Source organism: Vicugna pacos, chromosome 35, assembly GCF_048564905.1.
Source record: "Vicugna pacos chromosome 35, VicPac4, whole genome shotgun sequence".
Lineage (NCBI taxonomy): Eukaryota > Metazoa > Chordata > Mammalia > Artiodactyla > Camelidae > Vicugna > Vicugna pacos.
The window spans coordinates 22,171,028-22,195,551 of NC_133021.1; the positions used below are offsets into that span (position 1 = coordinate 22,171,028).

Genomic DNA, 24,524 nt, shown 5'->3' on the forward strand with positions numbered 1-24,524 from the left:
CTTTGTAATTTAATTTGATTATCTTCTTTATTAATTGCATTTTAACTAATATAAGCATTCTCTGGGGTGTGTTATGAAGATATTCAAAATACTAGAATAGCCATTCATCAAAATTATGGTGTCCTGGGTTCCCTACCTAATTCTCTGATCCCTGGCATAATAATAGGGATTCTGTTAGGCCTCATGTATAAACCTAAGGATGCCATAGGAGACCTAGGAAGTGACCAATGGGATTAGGAAAATTGAGGCCCAGTAGTTATTCCTATGTGTGACCCAAAGAAAAGTCCTTCTTTACAAACAGAATGTAAAAGATCCAATTCTCCCAGGGCGTCCCTGGGCCAAAATTGGCAGAAGCCCCCCAGGTAGCATGTCCAGTGTTAGGATATGGCTTTTTCACTCCACCTTAATACCCTTGTCATGTTCATGTTGCTCTTATGAGGCTTTTGCCCTCACACACACACACACACACACACATACACAAAAGCTATGTGGCTAAAAAACAATTTTTTTAAAGATGAGTAGAGAAGATCTTATCTTCAAGTTAAGGGGAAATCATTTTGGAAGGATATTAATGAAGTAACAGCTGTGAGATTTTGGCCAACATACCAGAAGATCATGAACTGTAGCAGGGACACTCCCTTTCCTTTAATTTTGTAAGAAATTTCCTGTGATCCGCAGACTGAGAGCTTATCAAAGTACAGCACGCCAGCCTAGTGAACACACCCTGCTTACTGGGTTTGGATCTAGATGTGGTGTCCACGTCTCATCACCAAAGCTACTGTGTTTGAAAAGGACATACCTTGAAGTGATTGAATTCCTAGGATGTTGATACCTCATTGAGTGAAATTATGCTGGGATATTTCTCACTCTAAGTTGAAGTTGGTTTTTTTTAATTATTTGAGTAGCCATCACAGTTGTCTCTAGAGAGGACACTTGGAGGAAAGACTTGATTCTTGTGACTTGGTAAGTTTTCACTCTGAGCTTTTTTGTCCCTTTGCTTGTCTCCCAGCATAGTGTAACCCATGCTGTTGGCCAAAAGAGGTAACAAACTCTGGTTTAGTATCATCTATTCAGATACAATTTGTTTTACACAGGGACTCTTTGGTGAAGAAACAGACAGAAAATGCGGTCTCTACTAACGAAACAGTCATTCCAGCTCCAAATAATAGACAGAGCACCTCTGTGGTGAAGACTTCTGCCTTCAGAGCTGAGGAGGCAGCCGCAAATGCTGTGGAAAGTAACGACAGAGGGCATCAGCCGCAGAAAAAAATGAACAACGTGTATGAGGAAGAAGCTGAGCAAGAATTACGTCTAGCGGGGGACCCTCGGGCAGAAGTAAGCCCCAGTAAGAAGTCTATAAACGACTTGGAAGAAGATAGCAAGATAAGGAAAGTGGAAAAGGAGGACACCGTGGTCCAGAATCACTATGAGAAGTATACAGAGGAAGGGAATTATGAAGACTCAAAAGCAGCATGTCTAGAAAGGAAGGCCTTATCAGAAAGACCAAGCTACCCAGGACTCTGGTTAGCAGAGAAGGAGACTTCGGCTCAGAAGCAGGCTTCTTTTAAAAAACCTTTGGCACCAAGTCTTAGCCAAAGGTCTGTTTGTGAAAATGCAAATAGCAAGGAAAGAGAAAAGAAGACATCTGTGGTCACCCAGAATGCACCAGTATGCAGCCATCAGAGAAGCCACGAGAGGCATGGGATGGCCCCAGAGAGGCAGGTTGAACCAGCAGTACCAGCCCAGGAAGGAGAAGAAGACAAGGCGGCAGTGTTCATCCAGAGCAAATACCGGGGCTACAAGAGAAGGCAGCAGTTACGGAAGGACAGGGCGGCTTCATTTAAAAATCAAAAGGCTGTTGCAACACCGACAGAAGGAGCAAGAAACACTCACAATTTGTATTCCTGTCCCACAACACTCGAGGACTCCTGTAACATCAGGGTGAAGAGTGATAAAGACGCAAAAGCAGTTTCAGAAAAAGAAGCATGTGATTTGGCAATTTTTTCAAAACAGGTATGTAAATGAACAGGTTTCCTTACTAGTTCAGATCTCTGGGAACTCCACAACAACCGAATTAAACAGTCGATAACCGCTATAGTGTTTCATCTGTTCTTAGGAGACTACAAACCTTTTCAATAAAGTGTCTCAGGGGCTGTGCCATTCAGGTAGCTATAAAGGTTTAAACAATTTTCTATGATAAAGATAGTATAAAACACGTGAGGAATCTTGTGTAATAAGGAGACCAGCCATTGGTTTATGCAGCCCTGACTGAAACGCTGCCGTTTGACAGTGCAAATTTCCATGTATCTCAGATTTTCCATTGTAGCACTAAGAAAAAGTTTTCTAAATCCTCTTAAGTCTATGCATTCTCTACCCCAGATTCTGAGAAGACATAATTCTGTATCAGAATCAGGTGTGTAGTGTTACGTGCAACGAAGATGAAAGGTCTGCGTGTTCCATCATGACAACGAGGAACCATAAAGACCGCAAGGGAAAGTCCCCCTTGGGGACTATCTCGTACCGTTGGTAGGCGTGTTTCAGCTGTTTCTAGAAGCAGGCAGTTGGCTTTAGGGCCTCTCCCACGCAGACGTGGAGCTCTGATAATTGCGTGCTGTGGAGAGAGCCCAGGAACGGCTCCTGTCCCTGCCTGTCCGAGGTCTTTCTCTCTTTCTAGGTGTTTGACGTTGAGAAAATCACTTTATATGTCACCGCCCTTATTCTCTCCTGTGTAAAGCGGAGGGTTTTCATTACACAACCTCTAAAATGCATGTTATGAATTAATCTGTACTACCAGGGTGGTCAGTAGTGAATCGTAAAAGAAATGTCATAGTGACTTAGTTCAAATTCAAAGAAGGATCACTTTTTACTCCTGAGTCCCTAAACTCTGCTTTTTGTCTGACGGTGGCTGAGCCACAGTAACTGCCCCCGGACACCCCCTGACCATTGTGGGTGTGACCCAGACATCTCCAATCTCTGGCTTTCATAGATCTGCCATTGATTAATTTAGCCCTTTCCCGTTTTACTTGTTTAAGCACATGGAGATGGTGAGTTTAATATTCAAGCAATCCTTCCTTGCCTTGTGATAAATCTGCTCACTCTAAAGGCCAAATCAGGGATTAGGACCCTGACCTGCCATGCAGCTGAGACACTCAGGAGATGTCGAATTGCCAGGCATCTACCTAGAGCTGGCTGATGACACCATGGAAGTGGGCTCAGTGCTCACTAGAGGTGAAAAAAAGTTAGAGGCAGAAAAGCAGGGGCCCCATTTCAGCCTAGCAGGACAGCCGTGTTGGCAGACAAGGCCAGGGTGGAAAGAGGACCCAGGAGAGAGAGAGTAGCCCTGAAGTCAGGCTAAGAAGACTGGACAGGAAAGGAGGGAAGTTAACATAATCAAAGTCAGCAGAGGATTTCCTCAGGATAAAAGCAGAAAGGCAACGGCAGCAGAATGGTTAAGGACAGAAGCCAGATACCAGGGACCCCGGCAAGGAGTTATCAGGGGAGAATGCTTCTGGAGGAAGACATGTTTGGCCATGTTGAAAGGAAAATGTAAGATGGGCAGGTAGCACAAAGGGGGAGGCCTTGTCAGGTGAGGACGTACCAGACCTTGGAACGCGGTTAGGGCGGGAAGTGTGTGCGGGTCCCAGGGGGAGGGGATGAGGAGTTTGTCAGACCCCAGAGTACCTGTGCAGCTCTCTGAATTCTTTTCTTTGATTTAATCTGACGCGTGACCTTCTTTTTAGATATCAAAGCTATCTGAAGAATATTTCATTCTGCAGAAAAAACTGAAAGAAATGATTTTGCCACAGCAACTGAAGCCTCTTTATCTGGGTGTCTGTCCTCATAAGCCAATCAATAGACGAGCTTCTTCTCAGCAGTGCATCTCAGGTAAAAGTGGGTAGAGCTGGACCTTCCTGAAGGGACAGGCAATGCCAGATACTTTATTAGTCACCCGCCTTTATTCTATGGCCGATGTGAGGTGACTGTGTTCTGTCTTGGTGAGAACCTTCATTTCATTTCATTTTTCATAAGTAGACAGACACACATCTTCGCAGAACATTCCATATGCCTCCTAACCCCTCTAATTTCATTCTCTTCCTCTTTTCTTTTCTTCCTTTTTCCCTTTATATACACTGTAGCTGGAAGTTGGACTATGACACCAGAAGGGAATAGAAGGATGAAGTTGAGGGTGAGTGGGTGGGTGCAGAGGGCAGGGTGCAGTTTTGATGGAGCAAACAAGTGAAATATGTCTATTCCCTGGTAACCAGCATTCTACTCCCTGCTTCTGTGTTTTCAGCTTTTTTAGATTCCACATGTGAGTGAGATCATGCTGGTTTATTTTCTTTCTGTGTCTGGCTTATTTCGCTCAGCATAATGTCTTCCAGGTTCATCTATGATGTCAGAAATGGCAGGATCTTCTTTAAGGCTGAATAATATTCCAGAGTGTGTGTGTGTGTGTGTGTGTGTGTGTGTGTGTGTGTGTGTCACACCTTTATTCATTCATCTGTTGCCAGACACTTAGGTGGTTTGCCTGTGTTGGCTGTTGTGAATAATGCTGCAGTGAACATAAAGATATCTCTTTGAGGTACTGATTTCATTCCTTTGGGATATACACCCAGAAGAGGGACTGCTGGATCTTATGGTAGTTCTATTTTTAGTTTTTTCAGAAATATCTAATTTGTTTTTTGTAATGGCAGAACCAATGCTTACAAGGTTCCACCAACGGTATAGAGGGTTCTCTTTTTCCCATACCCTTGCCAGCAATTGTTTCTCTTGTCTCTTTGATAACAGACGTCCTACTACATGTGAGGTGATATCTCATTGTGATTTTGTTTTGAGTTTCTGAGATGACTAGTTATGTTGAGCACTCATTTATATACTGTTGGCCATTTGTATGTCTTCTTTAGAAAAATGTCAGTTCAGGTTATCTGCCAATTTCTAAATCTGGTTGGGGGTTTTTGTTTGTTTTTTGCTATTGAGTTGTATGAGTTCCCTATTTTAGATATTTTGTTATCTAAATATTATTTGGGTATTATCCAAAATATATCCAATATATGGTTTGCAAATATTTTCTCCTATTCAAAGTCACCTATTTTATTTTGTTGATGATTTCCTTTGCTGTGCAGAAGCTTTTCAGTTTGATGTAGTTCCACTTGTTGATTTTTGTTTTTATTGTCTGAGCTTTTTATTGTCTGACACCATTGGTGTCATATCCAACATATATTACCAAGGCCAATGTCAAGGAGCTTCTCCCTACATTTTTTTCTAGGATGTTTATGGTTCAGGTCTTATGTGTAAGTGTCTAATCCATTTTGAGTTGGGTTTTTGATATGATGTAAGGTAAGAGTCCAGTTTTATTCTTTTGTGTGCAGTTATCCAGTTCTCCCAACACTATTTATCCTTTCCCCTTTGTGTATCCTTGATGCCCTTGTCAAAATTAGTTGACTCTGTATGCTTGGGTTTATTTCTGGGCTCTCTATTCTGTTCCGTTCATCTGTGTGTCTGTTTTATGCCAGTACCATACCGTTTTGATTACTGTAGCTTTATTATGTAGTTTGAAATCAGGAAGTGTGATGCCTCCAACTCTTCTTCTTTCTCCAGGTTGCTTTGTCAGGGACTTTGAATAGGCCTAAAAGCAGCAGCATTTTACTGGGAAGTCAGAATAGTCCATTTTATTCTTCAATATGCCATTTTAAAAAATGAACCTAAGAATATCAGAACTCAGTTCTTAGCTTGTTGTGATTCAGAAGACAATTGTAATTCAGTGACATTTCTTTAATTCTTCGGGTTTAGAGGGAGAACCTTTTTTGTTCTGTGCATACGTAGAGAGGTTACATGTTCGACTACACTTGTTTACAGCTAACCTGGCAAACATCTGAATTGTCCCCTGTCCCTGAGAGTAGCAGAGGAAGTGCCCAAGAGAGGGGGGCCGAAGTGGCCTGAAGAGGGATCTGGGCAAACCTGACACCCCAGAACCAAGGAGGAAGGGAGGACACTGGGAGATGTGGTCGGTGCCTGTGACCAGAGACTGGACGGTACAGTTACTCTCAGCAGATGCTAATGAGAACCAGGAAGAGCTGCATAGCAGATGGCCTGTCTCCACCACCACTGTGAAGCTGCAGAAGTCCCCGTCCCCACCCCCAACTCAGATGTGGCCTGGAGAGAAAAAGAGGAGGGTCAGAACCTCAAGTGACTAATAAGTTTACTCAGAAGATGCTAAGAAAATGGAAAACAACTGAGTTTAACTAGGATTCATTAAAAATAACATAATGCTAGAAAAGAGAAGTGAGCACCAGGCAGCAGGAATTCAGTCAAGTTTTAGGGACATCAAGTGACATTCTGTTCATCCGCATTGTTGTACATTGTGAGCTTAACCTGCTCTAGACAACAGCACTTTTGAAAGATCATCCTGATTGCATGATATGAATAAAATTTGATGGAACAGCAGGAAATGTGGGAGGCCAGTAAGAGATGAGGGTAGTTTGGACAAAGTGGTAGCTGAGACAGTTATCAGTTTTAAGCAAAGGTTAGTTGGTAGATGACCTGCCAGGCAGGTGGACATGTGCATCATTCCTGAAGTTGCGGAGTTGATGAGATGGTCCTGGAAATCCACCTACAGGGAGAAGAGAACCCAGAGCGTGAGTTCAGACGTGTACAGGTCAGGTAGACAGGAACCAGCAGAGGACCATCCGGAAAGGCGGAAAGAGCACCAGGGATTTTGGCCCCTCAGAAGCCACAGGAAGAGGGTGTGTAAGATGTCATGCAGAAAGATGCTGACAGAACAAATGGGGAAAGATCTATAAAATATCCATTGGATCTCCTGTACATTAACTTCCCCAGAGGTTTTCTCAGTATTACAATAGACACAAAGCAGAAAAGGGGGATGCAAATAATGATTTTGCTCCTTCTGGGAAATTCAGCCTCAAAATTTGCTGGCTTTATCATTGGATATCTTTGATGTTCATGTATTTTAATGACCTATGCAGCTTTCTTTTAATTCCTTGAATACTTTATAAAAGTTCACAGTAAAATATAGTTCAAAGAATTCAAGCTGAGGTCACCAATTGGGCCAGATATTGCTTGATCAATATTTAAGCCCTGCGAGGGGTCTAGATCCATCATCGTACCTTTGGATGCACCAATTTATCTCAGGAAAGGCAAACTCCATCTTAAATTTCTTTATAAACCAGCCCAGGTTTGCCAAACTTCTGACCACATTTAAACCAAGAACTCCCACCCCCATTCCCTCTTCCCTCAGTTCTAGTGATCTTCCCTGGTATATTTATAGACCTACAGACATCGCAAACTCCACACGGGCATTCAGGTGCCCTCTTACAGGAGGGAGTGGATTAGCCAGGACTACAGCCTGCATTTACTTATCCTCAAAGTTATTTCATGTAGATTAGTTTTGTCTTCCTCAAATAGATTTTCAACCCTTTCAAGCAGGACCATGCCTTATACTATATATTCATTTTTCTGTGACCCTAGCACACTATTCATCACACAATAGACATTTAATAACTGCTTACTAATTGGCTGGAAAGCTGTTTCATTTCCTCCAAGAATTATATGTGGAGCAAAGTATAGTGGCCGGTGGAGTGAAGATTTGAAAGTTTGGTTTTTACTAAAACTAAAAATATAACATTACATTCTTTAAACATTCATTTATTTTTGTATGGTATAGGCTTTTTAACTCTTCCTGGTCCGGAAAGGTCTTATAATATGTAGAAGTCCTGTGTCCTTAGATCATCAGAATTGCTAACCACAGAATTTGGACCCTCACCCTGCAAGCAGCTGCCCCCCAACTGCAGAGGCAGACTTAGCTGATCTGTGGAACCTGCCAGCTGGGGTTCAACAGGCCACCCCTGGGGTACCGACCTTCACAGCAAACCATACCTCCCCATGAAACATTTCACTTGGAAAACCAAATCAAGCTCGTTTACAAATAATTCTGTCATTAAAATAAGCCTAAGAGTCACCTGAAGTTTTAATGATCTCATGCTTCTCAAAAACCTATAGGCATTACTATATATAAAAATAGATTTTTTAAAAAGTTTCTGCTGCATAGCACAGGGAACTATGTTCAATACCTTCTAATAACCTTTAATGAAAAAAAAAGAAAATAAATATATGTATGCATATACATGACTGAAACATTGTACTGTACACCAGAAATTAATACATTGTAACTGGTGGTACTTCAATAAAACAAAAACAAACAAACAAAAAAATGAATTGTGTACACCAAACCTCAAAAAAAAAAAAAAAAGAAGGGATGAGGAATTATAGGATTTAAGAGATTACTTTTGAGGTTTCGGATAATTTTAAAAATGCCAAGATTAAATTTTGATCTTCTGAAAAAAAAAAAGAAAAGACTACAGGCATCTTCATGTAATTGCTACACCCACCTCTTTGGTAAGATCAGCCCGCCCTAGCTGGAGCATGCAGAGTGACTTGGGAAAGCTGCTCACCTATTCTAAAGAAAGCCCTAAAAAACGTGGATAACAAATCAAGATAATTAACTTTTCAAATTTATTTTAACAAGCTGTAACTTTCTTTTATAAGATTTCTCTCTCTGTGTGAGACATCCCTTTAAATGTGCAATAATGTCAAAAGTAAAATAATGTCCAAAGGAAAACTGAGGAACTAATTATGAAGTTTAAAAATAAAGTACTAAACTAGTTATTTCATATCTTTGCTTTGATAATAGTTGTTATAAATTGAAACTGATAGGAGTTAACTGCACCTGCATTTTCATCAAGAGAAATATGATAGGATTTATGTATCTGGGGCATGGCCATTTGATGATAAATTCTCTGCTGTTGTATTCATAAGCATACAATGACATTGCATCATTTCTCTTTGAATAATGTGCACAGTTGCTCCTTTTAGGGGGGATGTTTTTCTTCTTAATTATGGTGCACCTGGCAATTTGTGTTGACCATTGTGAAGAAAAGAAAAAGATTAATTGTAGGACAAATAGATCCCAGTAACACAAAAGCATGTTTTCTTTCTCTCTTTTCACAAAGAAGCTATGACTGTCCAATAGGCTGTAATTTTTTAATGGGTTGCAAGGTTAACAAATCAGGACGCTATTATAACTTCCATGCTTCATTTACATAATATCATCAGTAAATTCAGCACTAAATCAAAGCAGCCCCTTGCCATGCAAACATACAGTAGATACAATGAAAACGCTTTTGTGTTGCTCTCAGAGTAAATGTCAGAAGAAAATAGCAATCTTCTGTTTATTTCTAAATTTTTATGGCATCTAAATTCATGCAATAATACTAATATTTTCAGTTGTGATGCAGATTTGGGTTTTTTGAGTTTGTTGTTTGTTTTTTGTTGTTGTTGTTTTTTGTAGGTATGCCTGTCATTTACCATTGTAATGCTGGCACCTAGAAATGCAGTTTGCAGACTATCCAAGAATACATACCCACATGTATCTGTAAACATATTTACATTCATGTGAAGACTGGGTAGCTCAAATAATGTTGAGTCATATATTTTATAGGAATATTTTTTCATTAAGAGTAGAAAGTAAAGAGATATCAAAAGTAACATTACTTCCCACTCAACATACCTCTGGTGAACCCTCATCTTCCTAAATGTATTTGCTACTATTCTCCCTTCATAAGAAATAATACAAATTCCCCCAAAATCTTTAAGAAACAACTTTCAGTATCCAAAAATTAATGATTTTATTTACAACCTCACAATTCAGTGAATATCATTTATTTTTAGCATTTTAATTATATTAAATACTAACCTTAAAAGCAGTTTTCCTTATATCTGTTTACATCCTGAATTACAGATTTCTGATAAGTTAACTGATTTAACTCAGACAAAACAGTTGACCTAGAAGTCTTGGGTGGAAACAGCTAAACTTTTTGTGCACAAATTATTTCTTCTTATTCCATAATTTTTATCTATTCTAAACTACAGAGGACACAGAGCTGCCATGGAAGCAAGAAAGGAATAAACAATATATTTCTCCCCAACTTCCCATTAAATTTCTGATAAAAATGCACAAAAAAAAGACCAACCATGTCAGCCGTACTGGAAACAGTTTTTTTTCACACATTTTGACACCATAATACTTAACTACATGAGATCAATTCAAAGGGAAATTACATATCATATTTGATAAAATAATACAGTCAAAAGGTAAATTCACATAGTTTATAATTTCATACCACATAGAGAAAATACCTTCTTAAATATCTAGTATATTTTTAAATTTTTCCTATAACTAGACATATTGGGCTAGTCCATAAACTTCCAAATATCAGAATTCAACCAGATTACATTTTCTGCTCATGATGCAATTGAGATAAAAGTGAAAAAAACAAATCTGCAAATTAAAAACTAAGAAATTTGAAGTGAAGAAATTAATAATTAGGGTTATCAATTATTTTAAAATAATAAAAATGAGAATAGCTACGTATAAAAACTATGAATATAATGCAGGCAGATTCTACTTTCAAGGGAAAAGTCAGATCATTAAATGTTTTCACTATTAATTGAAAGAAAATTATGAGAAAAGGGTGTAAATTTAAGAATTTTTTTGTGAATGAAAAACAAGTATTATTCAACCCAAGGAGAAACAGAAAAGAAGTAATTATGATAAGACAGAAATATATCAGATATCTAAAGGTAGCTAAAATAATATTTTTTGAAAATAAAACAACAAAATAGACTAATTCCTTAAAAAGAAGCCATTAAAAAATTAGAAATAAGAACAAGAATTATAGTTTACTAAAGAATTATAAGAATTATAGTTTACTAAAGAACTTATAGTTTACTAAAATCTTGGCAAGCTATGAATGCAGTCAGTTTCAGAGAGACAATTTGAGACTGAAATACAAATTTTTGGAAAGAAATAGTCAATATGATGATATGTCCTTCAAAGAATTACCTTGAAATAGAGGTTCAAGGAACTCATAGTGTTTTAGGCAAATGGAACAGATAATTCCCATACTGTGTGATCTGTTTTTGAAAAAAATATATGGAGCGAAAGAAAGTTACCTATTTCATGAAGATCATCTACCTTAGAACCAAAGTCTGATGAATAACCTTTTCAGGAAGAAAGAAAGGAGGGAGAAGAGGAGGGAGGAAAGAAAGAAAAAAGAAAACAAGAAGAAAGCTATGGATCAGTCTGAAGGGTTTAGTGATAAAACTCCTAAGTATGGTGCTAGCTAACTGAATGCAATATTATATTCAATGGCAATCCAAGTAACACTTATCAATGTCACGTAATAGCAAAAGGTCAAAAGAAAAAAGCCATCTTGATAAATACTGAAACATCTTTCGATAAAATCTGACAGAGTCCTGATGAAAAACAAAACTCTTACTAAACTAAAAATAGGAATTCTTTAGCAATATAAAGAATATATTTCTTAAACCAATTGTCAACATCACAATCAATGGTAAAATACTGAAAGTAGCTCCATTCAAAGGCAGGCTGCTACTAGCAACAGTTTTTTATGTTATTTGGAAATTTCTAGCTGAAACAATAGGATAGCAAACAGAAGTTTCTGAAAAGCACAGTTATTGAAAAGAAGAAGATGGGATTGTAAGAGTTTTAGTGCACAACATGAATTTTTACCTTAAAAATACAAAGACTGAACCAAAATAATGATTGGTACTAGCAGAAGATTTCAGCAAGGTTATGCAGGTAGGGGCATATAGATATTCTTTCCTGTAATAATTTGTAATGGAAAAGAACTTACTGGAAATAGCAGCAAAAACATATACAACATCTTGAAATAAAGCTAGCAAGAAAACCTCAAAGGGCTTACTTAAAGAAAAAAAAAAGAGGTGGGTAGTGGAATGACACTTTTTCTGGATTGAAAAATAAGAAATTATAAATATACTATAAAATTGATTTCATGGTTTAAAAAACTGTAAATAATTTCTATGAGATTTTCTTTAGAAAATCTTAATATCCCTAAATATTTGTAAATTTCGGGGGAAAGTAATTATAAGTGAGGACTTGCCTTTTAGATGATAAAAAGAATAATATAAAGCCATCATTAAGACCATATGCCTCTGTCATGAAAATCAACCACAGATTAATGGAACAGAATAGATGGCTCTAAAATTGACTGTAGTAATTAAAAAAAAAAAACCTATCACAAAAAGATACATGGCAAACCAATATGAAAAGGATGGATAATGCTTAATTTTTTCTGATTTGGGGAGAATAAATAAAACAGTCTTACCTTATGAATATCCCAGTATTTCCCAGATTATTAATGATGTAAGTGTGAAATGTAAACCAAGAGAAACCAGATGGTATGAACTGACTATGTCACAGTCTCTGCTTAGGGAACGACAAAGCATAAGAAGCAGTAAAAGGAACTGCAGAGAAAAACTGTGGTCAATTTAGACTGTGTAAATGTTAAAACCTCGAAGAGGTTAGAAAACATTGTTAAACGTTAAAGAGCTGCAGACAAACTGGATGAAATATTTAGAACAAATGGGAAAATGGTCAACATACATAATGCAGAAAGAGCTCTTATAAATCGTTAGGAAAAACACTAACACCCTCAATGGAAAAATGGGCACAAGACATTGATTTATTCATAGAAGGGCAAACGCAAATGGAAAACAAGCATATATCTGATTGCCCCAGAAATAAAAAAATATATATATAAATTAAAACAAGTTACTATTTTTGACTCATCACAATGGCAGGGATGAAAAATATTTAACAATGATGAGAATGTGCTAATTTAATTATTCTCAAATACTAATGGCAAGACTGCAAAGAGTAAACATTTCAAAAAGTGATTCGGCAAAATCTAGAAAAACTGTTGAAATAGTTTATATCATTCACTCAGTAAATCCACTTATGAGGACATAGCCTAAGGAGATAATCAGAGCTGAAAGAGAAAATTTATGTACATGGCCAAAAATAAAATTACACAATAAGAAAATGATTAATAAGTAATGACACATTCATAAGTGGAATAGAAATAGCCCTTACAATTCATTATTCAAAGAATAACCTTGGCAAACTGCTAGCTAATCTAAACAATAGAATATAATACTGCAGGATTTGAAAATACTATAAATCAGGTGGCTTAATCTTCCTTCTCCCATGTCAGGTGGTTCATGAACAGGAGCATCTATACAGAGAGTTCTAGAACAGCCAAGTGACTGGTTGAGTGAGGACAGAGTGCTTGCTCTCCAGTAGTGGACACTCTCCAAACTTCCCCTAACTTGGACCTTCACAGTCCACTTCCGTATAAAATGAGTGTGATCTGAGTAATGTTCCTGCAGCCTGGTCCTCCATGCAGGATAAGACCAGAGTGCCATCTCCAGATGTGTCATCTTTGCTGCCAGGCTGTCTTGAGCCACTGTAAGCTTGCTTGCCATCTCCTGTGGCCATGCTTATAAACAGGCGTGGCCTCATAAGGAACAGTAGCTTTTCAAAAATGCTGGTGTATTTAACCTGACCTTGATAGGAACCATCTATCTGTTGTTACAGAGTATGAGCAGGGCAAGGGGATCAGGTGGAGGCCAGAGAAAACTAAATATTGCTTATTTAAAATCAGGTAATGTGTTTCCATTCTATATTTTTAAAAGGCTAATGTGAGAAAATGACCATGAGCAATCAATAAATAATTTTCCAAAATTTGGCTTTTTGGAAAAAATGAGTGTAAATTCCCACCTCAGGCTATATACCCAAATATTTTTCAGATAGAGTAATATGATCTTGAAAACTAACCGAGAGTTAATTAGGGGGGAACTTAAATGCCACCCCTGAGGTTTCCTTATTCTCCAGCCAAGTAAGCGTGTATCTCTGTTGTTTGACTGTATCTGTAGTCCCACGGAAGGATGCATGTTCATAGTTCAGCGCGACACCCAACAGCGGGTCCCTCTCACAACACCATGAGCATCGCTGGGTGCGTTCCCGAAGGCTTCTTGTGGGATGCCCTCGTTCTGGGAGTGAGGGAGTAACCTCACCCCATGGACCAGAACAAAACTACTCCCTTGAGCACTCTAATCCATGACTTCTGCCCAACGGAGATGACAGAAGTAAATGGCGGATAGGCAGTCATCATGCCCAAGAGACAGATTGTAGTCCAGAGGGCACGTCTGTTGGTCTCACCATGCTAACAAAACTGCCTTATTCTCCTCTGCTTCTCCTCTGACATAACTAGACAAGACTTGAGGGGCAGCACCTTACCTAAACCTAAGAGTGTAAGTTAAAAACTAAATGTTCAGTTTCTCGGTTCTGGTGCAAAGTACACAAATCAGAGAGCAGCATGACCTGTCAGATAAGGACAGGTTGTAAGCTGGATCTAGGGCATCAGTGTTCGGTGGATAGAAAAAGAAGAGTAGTTCTAAATGGGGGTGGGGGCTGGCAGCTGCCACTGAGAAGGTCCAAGGAAGCTTGTGAATCAGACCACTCAATGGTACGGCATCCCCCAGTGTTAAGGGCACTCAGAGCAGAAGCACCTACTCTCACAGCTCTTCACCTCCAGACAACTCACGAGAACAGGGTAAAACAAGGGGTCGAATCCAGTGCAACCATGAGAAATGAAAATACCTGTGGGAACTCAGGGCATGAGGCAGCGCGAGGCAGCGAGGGGCACTGAGGAGCTGGACCATCCACACAGGCTCAGAACCTGTGTCCAGATCTTTTCACGGGTGCCCAGCCCGGCTGAAGGGCAGATGAGGGGAAAGGCAGGAAGAGAAGCTTCTGGAAGGCAAGATTGCAGCCCTGACTAGGATGAATTCTGCCTCTAACAAAGAACAATGAATATTCCTTCCTTCTAAGATTTCCTTTGGGTCACTATATTGCTTAAAGTTCACAGACTCTCCATTATAAATGGAAATTTACCAAAAGTAAAAGATTGATTTCTTAAGGAAGAACTTACAGTAACATATGTGCCTTTCTGTTCTTCTAATATCCGATTTATACACATGATACCTTTGCAAATTATACTCTGCAAGCTTTCTTAAATAAAATAGTGTATTTATCATTAAAATGAGAATAATACTGAAACTTAATTTTCTAAAGCAAATATTGGCAATGAATTTTAAATCTGTCTTCTTTCTTCTGAATGAGAAATGTTGAGATGTTTGTCCATTTATTATTTTTCAAATGTGCATTCCCAATCAACTCAAACACTTAATGAAACCACTACCAGAACTACAGTATAAATAAGTATTTTACCTTCTGGCTATTTAATATGGCAACAACCTTTACCAGCTAATATTTATCATGCACATCACACAAAATAGTCACAAACCTAATTTTGCTACTGCCCACGTTGATATGCTGCTGATAATTTGTGATTATAAATGTTTATGTCACTTTTGTAATTAAGGGGTTAGAATGGGGTTAGCAGACAATATTTGTATTCCTGCAAAGGAACAAAAATTTGGAGGGCGAAATAAACTTAACCTTTCTGAAATATTTGTTTGCTGATAGGTTCATGGGCAGTTTGTTCTTCAAAAATACAAAATAGTCTGGGGAAATTTAATCAAAACAATTGGATCCCATTGAATACACTCATCAAAACTTTTCACTTACTGGCTGCCATGTTACATGGCAGTATCACAACCCCCATATTCAGATTATATTGGAAAAGAAAAAAGTCAATAAACTACCACTAAGGCAGATTCTGCAAGCTGTAAGAATTAATCTGAAATTCTGAAAATTCAACACATTCTGAAATATTTATATCTCCGTAATATACATGCACCTTCATGCATAGTTATTTTGTTTTATTTTATTTATTTTCTATTTTATTTTAATGTATGTTTCCATTTATATGTAACGGCCAGAACAGGCAAGTTCACAGAGGCAGAAATATTGGTGGTTTCTAAGGGATGGTGGGAGCATGAATGGGAAGGGACTGCTCAGTAGGTACAGGGTTTCTTTTTGGGGGGATGAAAATATCTGCAGTTAGAAGTGGTGATGACTGCACAACACTGTAAAGCCACAGAATTTGCACCATTTTAAATGGTTAACATTTTGAAGTTTATGTCAGGTGAATTTTACCTCTATAGAAATACTTTTTAAAAATTTAATGTGCACATAAATCCCCTGGGGATCTTATTAAAAATGTAGATTCTGATTCAGGAGGTAGGGCCCCTAGTTGTGCATTGTTGGTAAGCTCCCAGGTGACGCCCCTGCTCTTCACTCAGGGCCACACATTGATTAACAAGGCTACTCAAGGGCCCTTCCACTGTGTCGCCTTACTATTCTGGGCCTCAGCTGCCTCTCCTCTGTGAACCTACTTCTGCCCTGTCCGGCCCTATAAATGAGGAGGGTGGAAGCCCAGACCCACTGAGGCTCCGAAGTCAGCCTGTAGGGGGTGTGAGCCTCAGGGCACGACAGCAGATGGAGAAGGGGTTGTGGCTGCAAGGGTCACTATCAGCAGACACAGAGGGGACCAAAGGAGGAGTTTTTATTTTGCACAAAGCTGAGGAAGGCAGGCCAAAACGCAAGGATCTGTTCTGGGAATAGAGTTGCTGTATCACTGCCAGCGGCTGGTGCTCAAAAGCGACCGTCTCCATCTCCTAGGAGGTCATGCATCGGGCTGAAGGGTCCTGGGGGCAAGTTCCAGGCCAGCTCCTCCAGCTGACCCAGCAGGCCTTTTACTTCTGCCTCCAGGTGCTCCACCGTCTTCTTCACCGTCTCCTCCAGGACGTCTAACCGGCTGTGGATGGCCATGTGCCTGTCACACCCTGTGGCCCGAGCTGGGTCTCCGCGGGAGGGGATGAAGGGTTCGGCAGCGGCGAAGGCGCCCGCGGCGCGGAGCAGGGCGAGCCCGGCCAGCGCGCAGAGCAGGGGCCGCGCATGGTGCCGGCCGCGCGGCGCAGCGCAGCGCAGCGTCTGCCCGCAGCCGCCCTCCCCACATCCCCGGGATCGCGGCGGCCCGCCTGGCATAATTTTACATAAATGAAGCCGTACATACATTCCAAGATTCCTTTTAATGCAATATTTTTTCATTTTCTCTTTTTTCCCTGTTGCTTTCCCTCATTCCCCCTCTCCAACCCAGATTACTGTCTCCACCAAGGAAACTCTTACAAAACTTGGGTTCTGTTATATCTTTTGTACATATGCATAAATGTCCTTATGCACACACACAGATATAGAGATTTTTGTCATTGTTTTATAAAATAGGATCATAATATAAACACTTACACATCTTGCTTCTCTCCCTCAGTCCCTTAGCAGGAATTCCTGTACATCAGCAGGTGTAGTTACAGTTCATCCTTTTTAATAGCTGTATAGTATTCCATATGAAGATCACAATAATTTCTATAAACTTTCCCCTATTGTAGATATTCACCTTGTTTCAACTTTTTGCCACTATGAAAATTGTTACAGTAAACATCTCAGAAAATGTTCTTGTATACTGACTTTCTTTTTATGGGCTAAGCCCCCTGGGGTGGGGTTATTGAGTTGAAAGGTATTTGAGATTTTGATAGACTGTGTTCCTAAAAGGCCCTAACAATTGATGTTTTCTTTTCATTCCTTTCCGTAACAATTTGTTTGAGTACACGTTTTCTGACATCCTGTCCAGCAGTGTTATCCCTCTTTTTAATCTTTGCTCAAGTATCTGGAGTAAAATAATATTTCACTGTTATTTTAGTTCCTATTTCCTTGTCTGCTAGCAAGCTCATTTGCCTTCCATGCTTATTGGCTTTTTGGATTTTCTCATCTTGAACTTCCTATTTATAGATTTTGCCCAGTTTTCTGTTGGTCTGTATTTTGCAGTCATTTGCTGTCTTTTTATGACTTCTGAGTTTTAGTTAAGACATTTGTACCCCCAGATTGTTCACGAAGTCATCTGCATTTTCTTTCAAGAGGTCTGTTGATTCTTTCATGTACATTTATCTTTAAAACATCAGAATTTATTTTTATTTCTGGTGTCAAATAGTGATGTACTTAAGAAAACTATATTGAGTACCTACTCTTCACTTAACAGCATGTCTCTAAGCTGAAGTGGAATCAGTCAAACCTCTTAGCATCTCCAAACACTTGCCACGTGCAGTCGTCTGTGGAAAGGCAGGAGGTCAACACAATGGAAGGCATAGTGTCCACCATCCAAAAACATATGGTCCCACTATTTTAAAAAAAAGTCACAGGTAAAATTAGTAAGTGGCAAGAAGTATAAGATTCAGTGTTGTATTATTTTGCTAAGGCTGCCGTAACAAAATTTCACAGACTTGGGATTAAACAACAGAAATGGGGGAGGGTATAGCTCAGTAGTAGGGTGCCTGCTTAGCATGCATGAGGTCCTGGGTTCAATCCACAGTCCCTCCACTAAAATAAATCAGTAAATAAATAAACCTAATTACCTCCCCCCAAAACAAAAAAACAAACCAACAAACAACAGAAATGTTATTTCCTCACAATTCTGGATGTTAGATGTCCAAGATCAATGTGTTGGTAACGTCGCCTTCTTCTGAGGCCTCTGCTTGGCTTAGAGGTGCTGTCTGCTCCTTCTGCCTTTATATGGTCTTCTTTCAGTGCCTGTCTGTGTCCTCATCTTCTCTTCTTTTGGGGACGTCAATCACGTTGAATTAGGGTCCACCATAGTAACCTCACTTAAAAGACGCTTTCTCCAAATGCAGTCTTATTCTGAGGAACTGGGGGTGAGGACTTCAATGTATGAATTTTGAGGGGACACAGTTTAGCCCATAACACATTCCAAATAATCTGTACAGCCTGTAAGTACCATTGGTGGTCACATGAGGAGGAAAGCCTTGGACAGTCAGTGGAAGCTTCATGGAAGAGCTAGAGGCAGAGACAGGCGCTGAAGGACGCTTCTGATTCGGTGAGGCCAGGAAAAGTCTTTCTGTGAGAATAAGCGAAGTTAATGCTATAAACGCGGTGTGATGAGGTTCCAGTGAGGTCACCAGGCTGACCAGAGAAGATGGTTCGTTTTGGGGGGAAGGGGAAAAAAGAAGCATCATGGATTTTTGGAAAGTGCACTGTCATCATGAGAGTAGTATTGAAGGAAAGAAAATCTGGCTTTCATCTGTGAGACAGAGCACGGAGGGCACATGGAGACTCTGCCCCAGTTATCAGAACAGTTTAGCCCAGAGTGGGAGCAAGGGCAAACGGGAAGAAATGGGGGACGAGTGTTAGATATTTCAAAGAATGTATCCAAAAAACTGACAGAGGTTGCTGACTGCCTGCTTATAGGAGGTGAAGAAGAGAACTAAGGCAAAGGTGACATCAATATTTTAAACCTGGAGGACAGAAATATCACCACTGAGGTTGTGGTGTATTGAGTCTTACATGGAGGAGAAAGCTGGCCACTGATTCATCTGATCTGAGAGTTTTAAATGGAAGTATTCATTAGGAGTAAGAAATCAGGGCAGGGCTTTGGTGGGTTCAAAGTGGAGGTATGTGTTCGGAAGTCATCTGTGCGGACTCATTGTGCAAAGTGCAAGGAGCTAGGAGCATGAGGGTGCAACCCGGGAGGCAAAGGATTCTTTAGTCATCAGCGAACTTGCATTAAGCACTTCCCGCGTGTCAAGCATTTCCTTAAAAGCCAGGAATTCGAAGATATATAAGATAGTGTCTGCTCTCCGAAACCTCACCCTCAGTCATGCAGGGAAGGGGCGGTCGATAAAGTTAAACGATGAAGAAGTCAAAGATAATGAGGACAGAACAAGGGTCTTGGATTAGTCAATGAAATTGTCACCCTGGACCATCAAGAAGGCGTTTCTGTAGAGTCTTCGAGGTAGAAATCGCATCGAACAGCAGCATTGGATGAGAAAGTGGACACAAGAGCAAGACATTCTTTATTCCCAGAATCTGTTTTTCACCCTCATAATAGTTATTCAGGGTCTTTGCCGCCTCAAATTTAATGAATTATTATTACAGTAGTAACGTTCTGACATTTTAATTCAGACTTTAAATATTAATGTCAAGTTAAAAGTTAGCCCCAGGTCACCTTCATGTTTCTGAAAACAATAACTTGATACTGTATTTTAATGTTTCTTTGCCATTCAGACTCAATTAAGTAACCTAAGTGGATACAGCCAATGCGTTTAAAAATGATGAAACTCTGCAAGAGCCAATAGGAGCTGTTTAATAATCGGCCCTGGGAGAGATGGTCAGTAAGGGGAAGGGAAATAATAAAAGACCACTGTGGGTGGTGGCGGCAAGAATCAGGTTTTGCCATCTTTTCTTGTGCCTGTGACTGTCTTTTTAATAAGACAGGATTCAGATAGGGCTCCAATATCTGGGTTCCCTCTGTCTCCTCCTTTGGAGAAAAAGGGAGAGAGAATTTGGGAGATGAGCCTCCAGGGATTGGTTGGAAAAGTGCTTCCACTCCTCTCGTCTGTGACTAATCACTGTATAACGTGGTCTCGTTAACAAAGATTCCATTTTCTTGCGTTTTATTCCAGAAAGAACAGTAATGAATGATGGTCCTGGTTTTCTCTGGTTCGCATGGTTCCATGCCTTACACCCCTATGACATACTCACCACAAGCTGATCTGTCTTGGTCATTTCTAGCCATTTCCTATAAATCTTAACATGAATGAGCTGGATGACGTTAGGAAATGAAGGCTGCTACGATAAGCCTGTTCACTCAGGGGGCTGGCCTGGGATTAGAAAGTCAAGCATCTATGAGTCTCCATTCTGGCTGAAATCATTTTACACTGCCAGTCAGTAAGCATTAACTATTCACTGATTTGATTAGATTTAACTTGATTTGATTAGAATGGTTTGGGGCAATTCAGCTTCTCAGTGTATTTCTACCTCTGAGGAGTAAGAATCATTGCTGCCCTGTTATTATATGTAATAATGATCTATTAATGCCCTTAGAGCCCCGCTGAGAAATCTGTGCTCATTTATCTGTTGAATGCAGGCTGTTCTCCAATAAGCCCCCATGCCCCACTCCCACCCCAACCCTGAAGTTTTTATCTTGCAGACAGTCCTGCACAAATGTACTTAGGGGATGCGTTGGTCAAGAATCATGAAAAAGAGACAAATTCTTTGTAAGAGGCCCATTAATTCTGTCAATATAAAGCCACTTGTAACGAACACTGACAACCAAGCGTGAAGGTCATCGGAAGCTCTGATGATGTCGCCACGGCTTTGGAAACGAAAAACGTGGCTCTAGAGGGAAAAAGAGCAGGAAAAAGAGGACAAACTTAATTATTTCTTGGCGAAGGTTTTTTTGAAGTTCGATCTGAATGTTCTGATAATTTGAGATTCTAAATTTTGGTGAAAGACTAGATTAGGCTTTTAGAACAGAGTCCAGCCTGCAGACAAGCAGTCTCTTGATGTGGGCCATAACGTGAGGTGGTACTTTAACTGAGAAACATGCAGTGCTTGGATGGATGGTGGATGGATGGATGGATGGATCACTGTGTAAGGCCATGGCAGGGGCAGGAAAGAAGACAGTGAGATTCTGTGAGCATAATCCTCCTTTTTTAAAGATTTTCTGGCAGCTTTGACACCTCGCCCTGCCCACCCTCCGAGCTGCTATGCCCTGTTCCACATCACCAACCTGCGCCTTTCTTGTCTTGTCCTGTCTTCTCTTCCCTTACTTCTCAAAATCCTAGACCCTCAGACAATTGGAAGGGAGTACGTGGTGAAGAGGGTATGGTAAGGGTTGGCGAGAGGAACAAAGGAATTTCCTCTTTATCCCAGTTTTAGCCCCAGTTGTGTGTGTGTGTATATAATTTGTTATTTAACCCAAAAAGAAAACACTGCTTGATAATAGCCTTTGTAACTGAATCTTTATTTATGATCACCTCTCTTGTAGGTATCTCGAAGGGGGAAGAGACAAAAATATTGAGACCCCCAAGACGGCCCCGAAAACCCAAAACGTTGAATAACCCTGAAGACTCCACGTACTATTCTCTGCTACATGTAAGTGGCTCCCTCTTATTATCAGATGGAAGCCATGGCACCCTCACAGCCGGCCAGCGTGGAAACTGACCGCACCAGTCCTGTCCATAGGGAGGGCTCTGTAGCAGGGGACGCCCCCTCGGTTTCTGGTTCCCTGTCCCTCCCTTGGCTGACTGTCTGGGCACTGGCTCTGCTCAGGGCCCTCTTCCTCAGGATCCAAGCCTCTGCCACAGTCCTGTAACCCCCTTGTCCTCCCAGAAGTTTGCTCTGTTCATCCTTCAATCTGAGCTGATGTGCAAATATCACCCCAGAAAGGGAAGTGCATCAGAGCGGGAGCTCTCCAGAGAGGGATGTGAGTGGAAATGCCCCAGTTATGGTGAAAGTAGAAGGAAGAAGGGGAAGGAGATACTTATTGAGCACCTTTTAAATTCCAGGCCTCGAGTGAGGGGTGTACATTGTGACAACAGTCAGGCTGTTTTCCGGGGTGCTGCGATGAATCTACGTGGCATCACGGAAAAACCCCCAAGGGTCTGTTCATTCTTCTGAGGCTCTCAGCCCATGACCACCTTCCTGGAACACATCTTCTGGGCTAAAGGACAAGTTATTCTGGGTCAAGAATGTACAGGGAGTGGAGAGTGTAGTGGGAAGGTTGGGGGCTGTTTAGCACAAAAGCAGTTGAGCAAGTGAAGCAGAGATGAGGGTTTGTCAGAGAAAAGACAAGAGCAGGTTGCGAGAATTTTAAGTCAGGATGAATCAGCAAACAGCTTAGCATCAGGGAAGCCCTTTTGTGAGTTAGCTTCCTGCTCTTTCAGTAGCACGTGTGAGTGTGTATCTGCTCGTCTCCCGCCTGGCTTTCCCTGGTGGGCGATCAGCCCTAGGAAGGCAGGGGCTCTGCGCACGCTTACAGCCCCGCTGTTGCTCGTAACGAGAACGCTGTTTGCTGAACAACGCACGACATACTTTAGACAAGGCCCTCGGGGGCTGCCAAGCTGTGGCCGTGACACCCCTCACACTTGCCCGACACGAGCAGCTGTGCATATGGCTGTCTGACTGTCTCTGCAGCTTTTGTCTCTCCTTGGCCATCACCACGCCCTGTGGTCGTTCTGACTGCCTTGCCAGCAGGACCAGCTCTCTTCCCTGCTTTGATGCTCTTACTCCCTTCCATCTGGGAGATGCTGCCATTGCTGTGTGCAAAATGAGAGTCAGCTGAGGCTGAGAAGCATGCCTGTAGGGGAGGGCCCGTTCGCCCCACCGTCACGGTGCGTGCTGCCTGCTCTGATGCTCGGAAGCTGTGCAGCCATCAGCAGAAATGACTCAGGGCCGATGCAGCTTCCTCCAAAACTGAGTAAGGAGCACCGCCACTTCTCAGGACCTTTCCGGTCCTATTATCTCCTCCGGACCCTTCTCTCAGCTACGGCAGTTGGTGGTTTGGCCAATCCAAGGTCACCCCCCTTTTTTTTGGTCTATATTTTGGCAGCCCTCTTCATCCCTGTGAAGACCTCTGAGTATATAATGTATTAGTGAATGTCCAAAAGGGAAGTAAGATTGTGTCCACCATGATGTACTGGAGATGAATTTTAAAGTTTTACCATCAAATGTATTTCTTTATGTCAGGTGGGAGGGAGGGGGAGTGAGATGCAGCTGATTGAGGAACGGTGATCTTCTGTCCTCAGAGAAGTTCTTGGTTCTTTCAAAGGCCTCCTCGAGAAACAGCCACACTGGGGGAAAAACCTCCTCCTTAAGTCACCTCTGTTTCCTTGTCTTTCTCTCCTCTTCACTCAAGTGCAAGAAACTGCTATGGGACATTTGCTACTTTATTTGCACTTCAAATTTCAGGTGTGTAGTCTGTCCTCTCAAAACTCTGATTGAAAACATTGTTGGTCTTAGCGGTTCAGACAGACTTCATGTTTTGTGCGTAACAGAGATACTGTTTTGTTTTCGTTTTTGTTTTTTTACAAATTGAAGGTTTGTCACAACTCTGCATCCAGCAAGTCTATTGGTGCCATTTTTCCAATGGCATTAGCTCGCTTCCTGTCTCTGTGTTACGTTTTGGCAATTCTTGCAATATTTCAAATCCTCCACGAGCATTTTTATGGTGCTTTTAGCAATTGAAGTATTTTTAAACTGAAGTAGGCATTTTTTTTCAGACATAATGCTATTGCACACTTAATAGACTATAGTATAGTGTAAACGTAACTTTTTCATGCACTGGGACTCCAAACGTTTGTGTGACTCGCTTTATTGCATTGGCCTGGAACCAAACCTGCAATATTTCTGAGGTCTGCCTGTAAACGCCCCTGATATAAAGCCCCATGTGATGAAATTCATATTAAATCCTCCTCCAGGAAGCACAGTATCCTTGTTCACGATGAAGAATGCAGTTTCACCCACGCCCGTTAGTTGTAGAGCCTGGGAAACTATGAAACAGCTCAATGTAAGACTCCACCTTAATGCACATCTCCTTTTCCCTCTTTGGTCCTTATTTACAACTCCTATTTTATTGCCTTAATTATGTAATTGCTTTTACTGTAAACCATCTTAAATAATTTTTGGAAAAACATATCACTGAGTTGCATTTCATCACAATATTCTAACAGAGGCAAGAATGAAATAAGCCTGGACAGTATTTCCTCTTCTAGGAGTTCCTGTAACTGCGAACCAACTTACACATACCACC

At 40.7% G+C, this 24,524-nt stretch overlaps 1 protein-coding gene and 1 pseudogene across 1 annotated transcript in view; one reads left to right on the forward strand and one right to left on the reverse strand.

Moving 5' to 3' along the window:
- MYO3A (myosin IIIA) overlaps window positions 1–24,524 on the forward strand; it is a 184,574-nt gene that overhangs the window by 151,880 nt on the left and 8,170 nt on the right. Inside the window, exons 29-31 of the mRNA XM_072954981.1 lie at window positions 1,095–2,013; window positions 3,741–3,885; window positions 21,762–21,868. Of these exons, the coding sequence (XP_072811082.1) occupies window positions 1,095–2,013; window positions 3,741–3,885; window positions 21,762–21,868 (1,171 nt within the window). The remainder of the gene's footprint in view (window positions 1–1,094; window positions 2,014–3,740; window positions 3,886–21,761; window positions 21,869–24,524) is intronic.
- Window positions 16,520–16,912, reverse strand: LOC140691389 (placenta-specific protein 9 pseudogene; annotated as a pseudogene).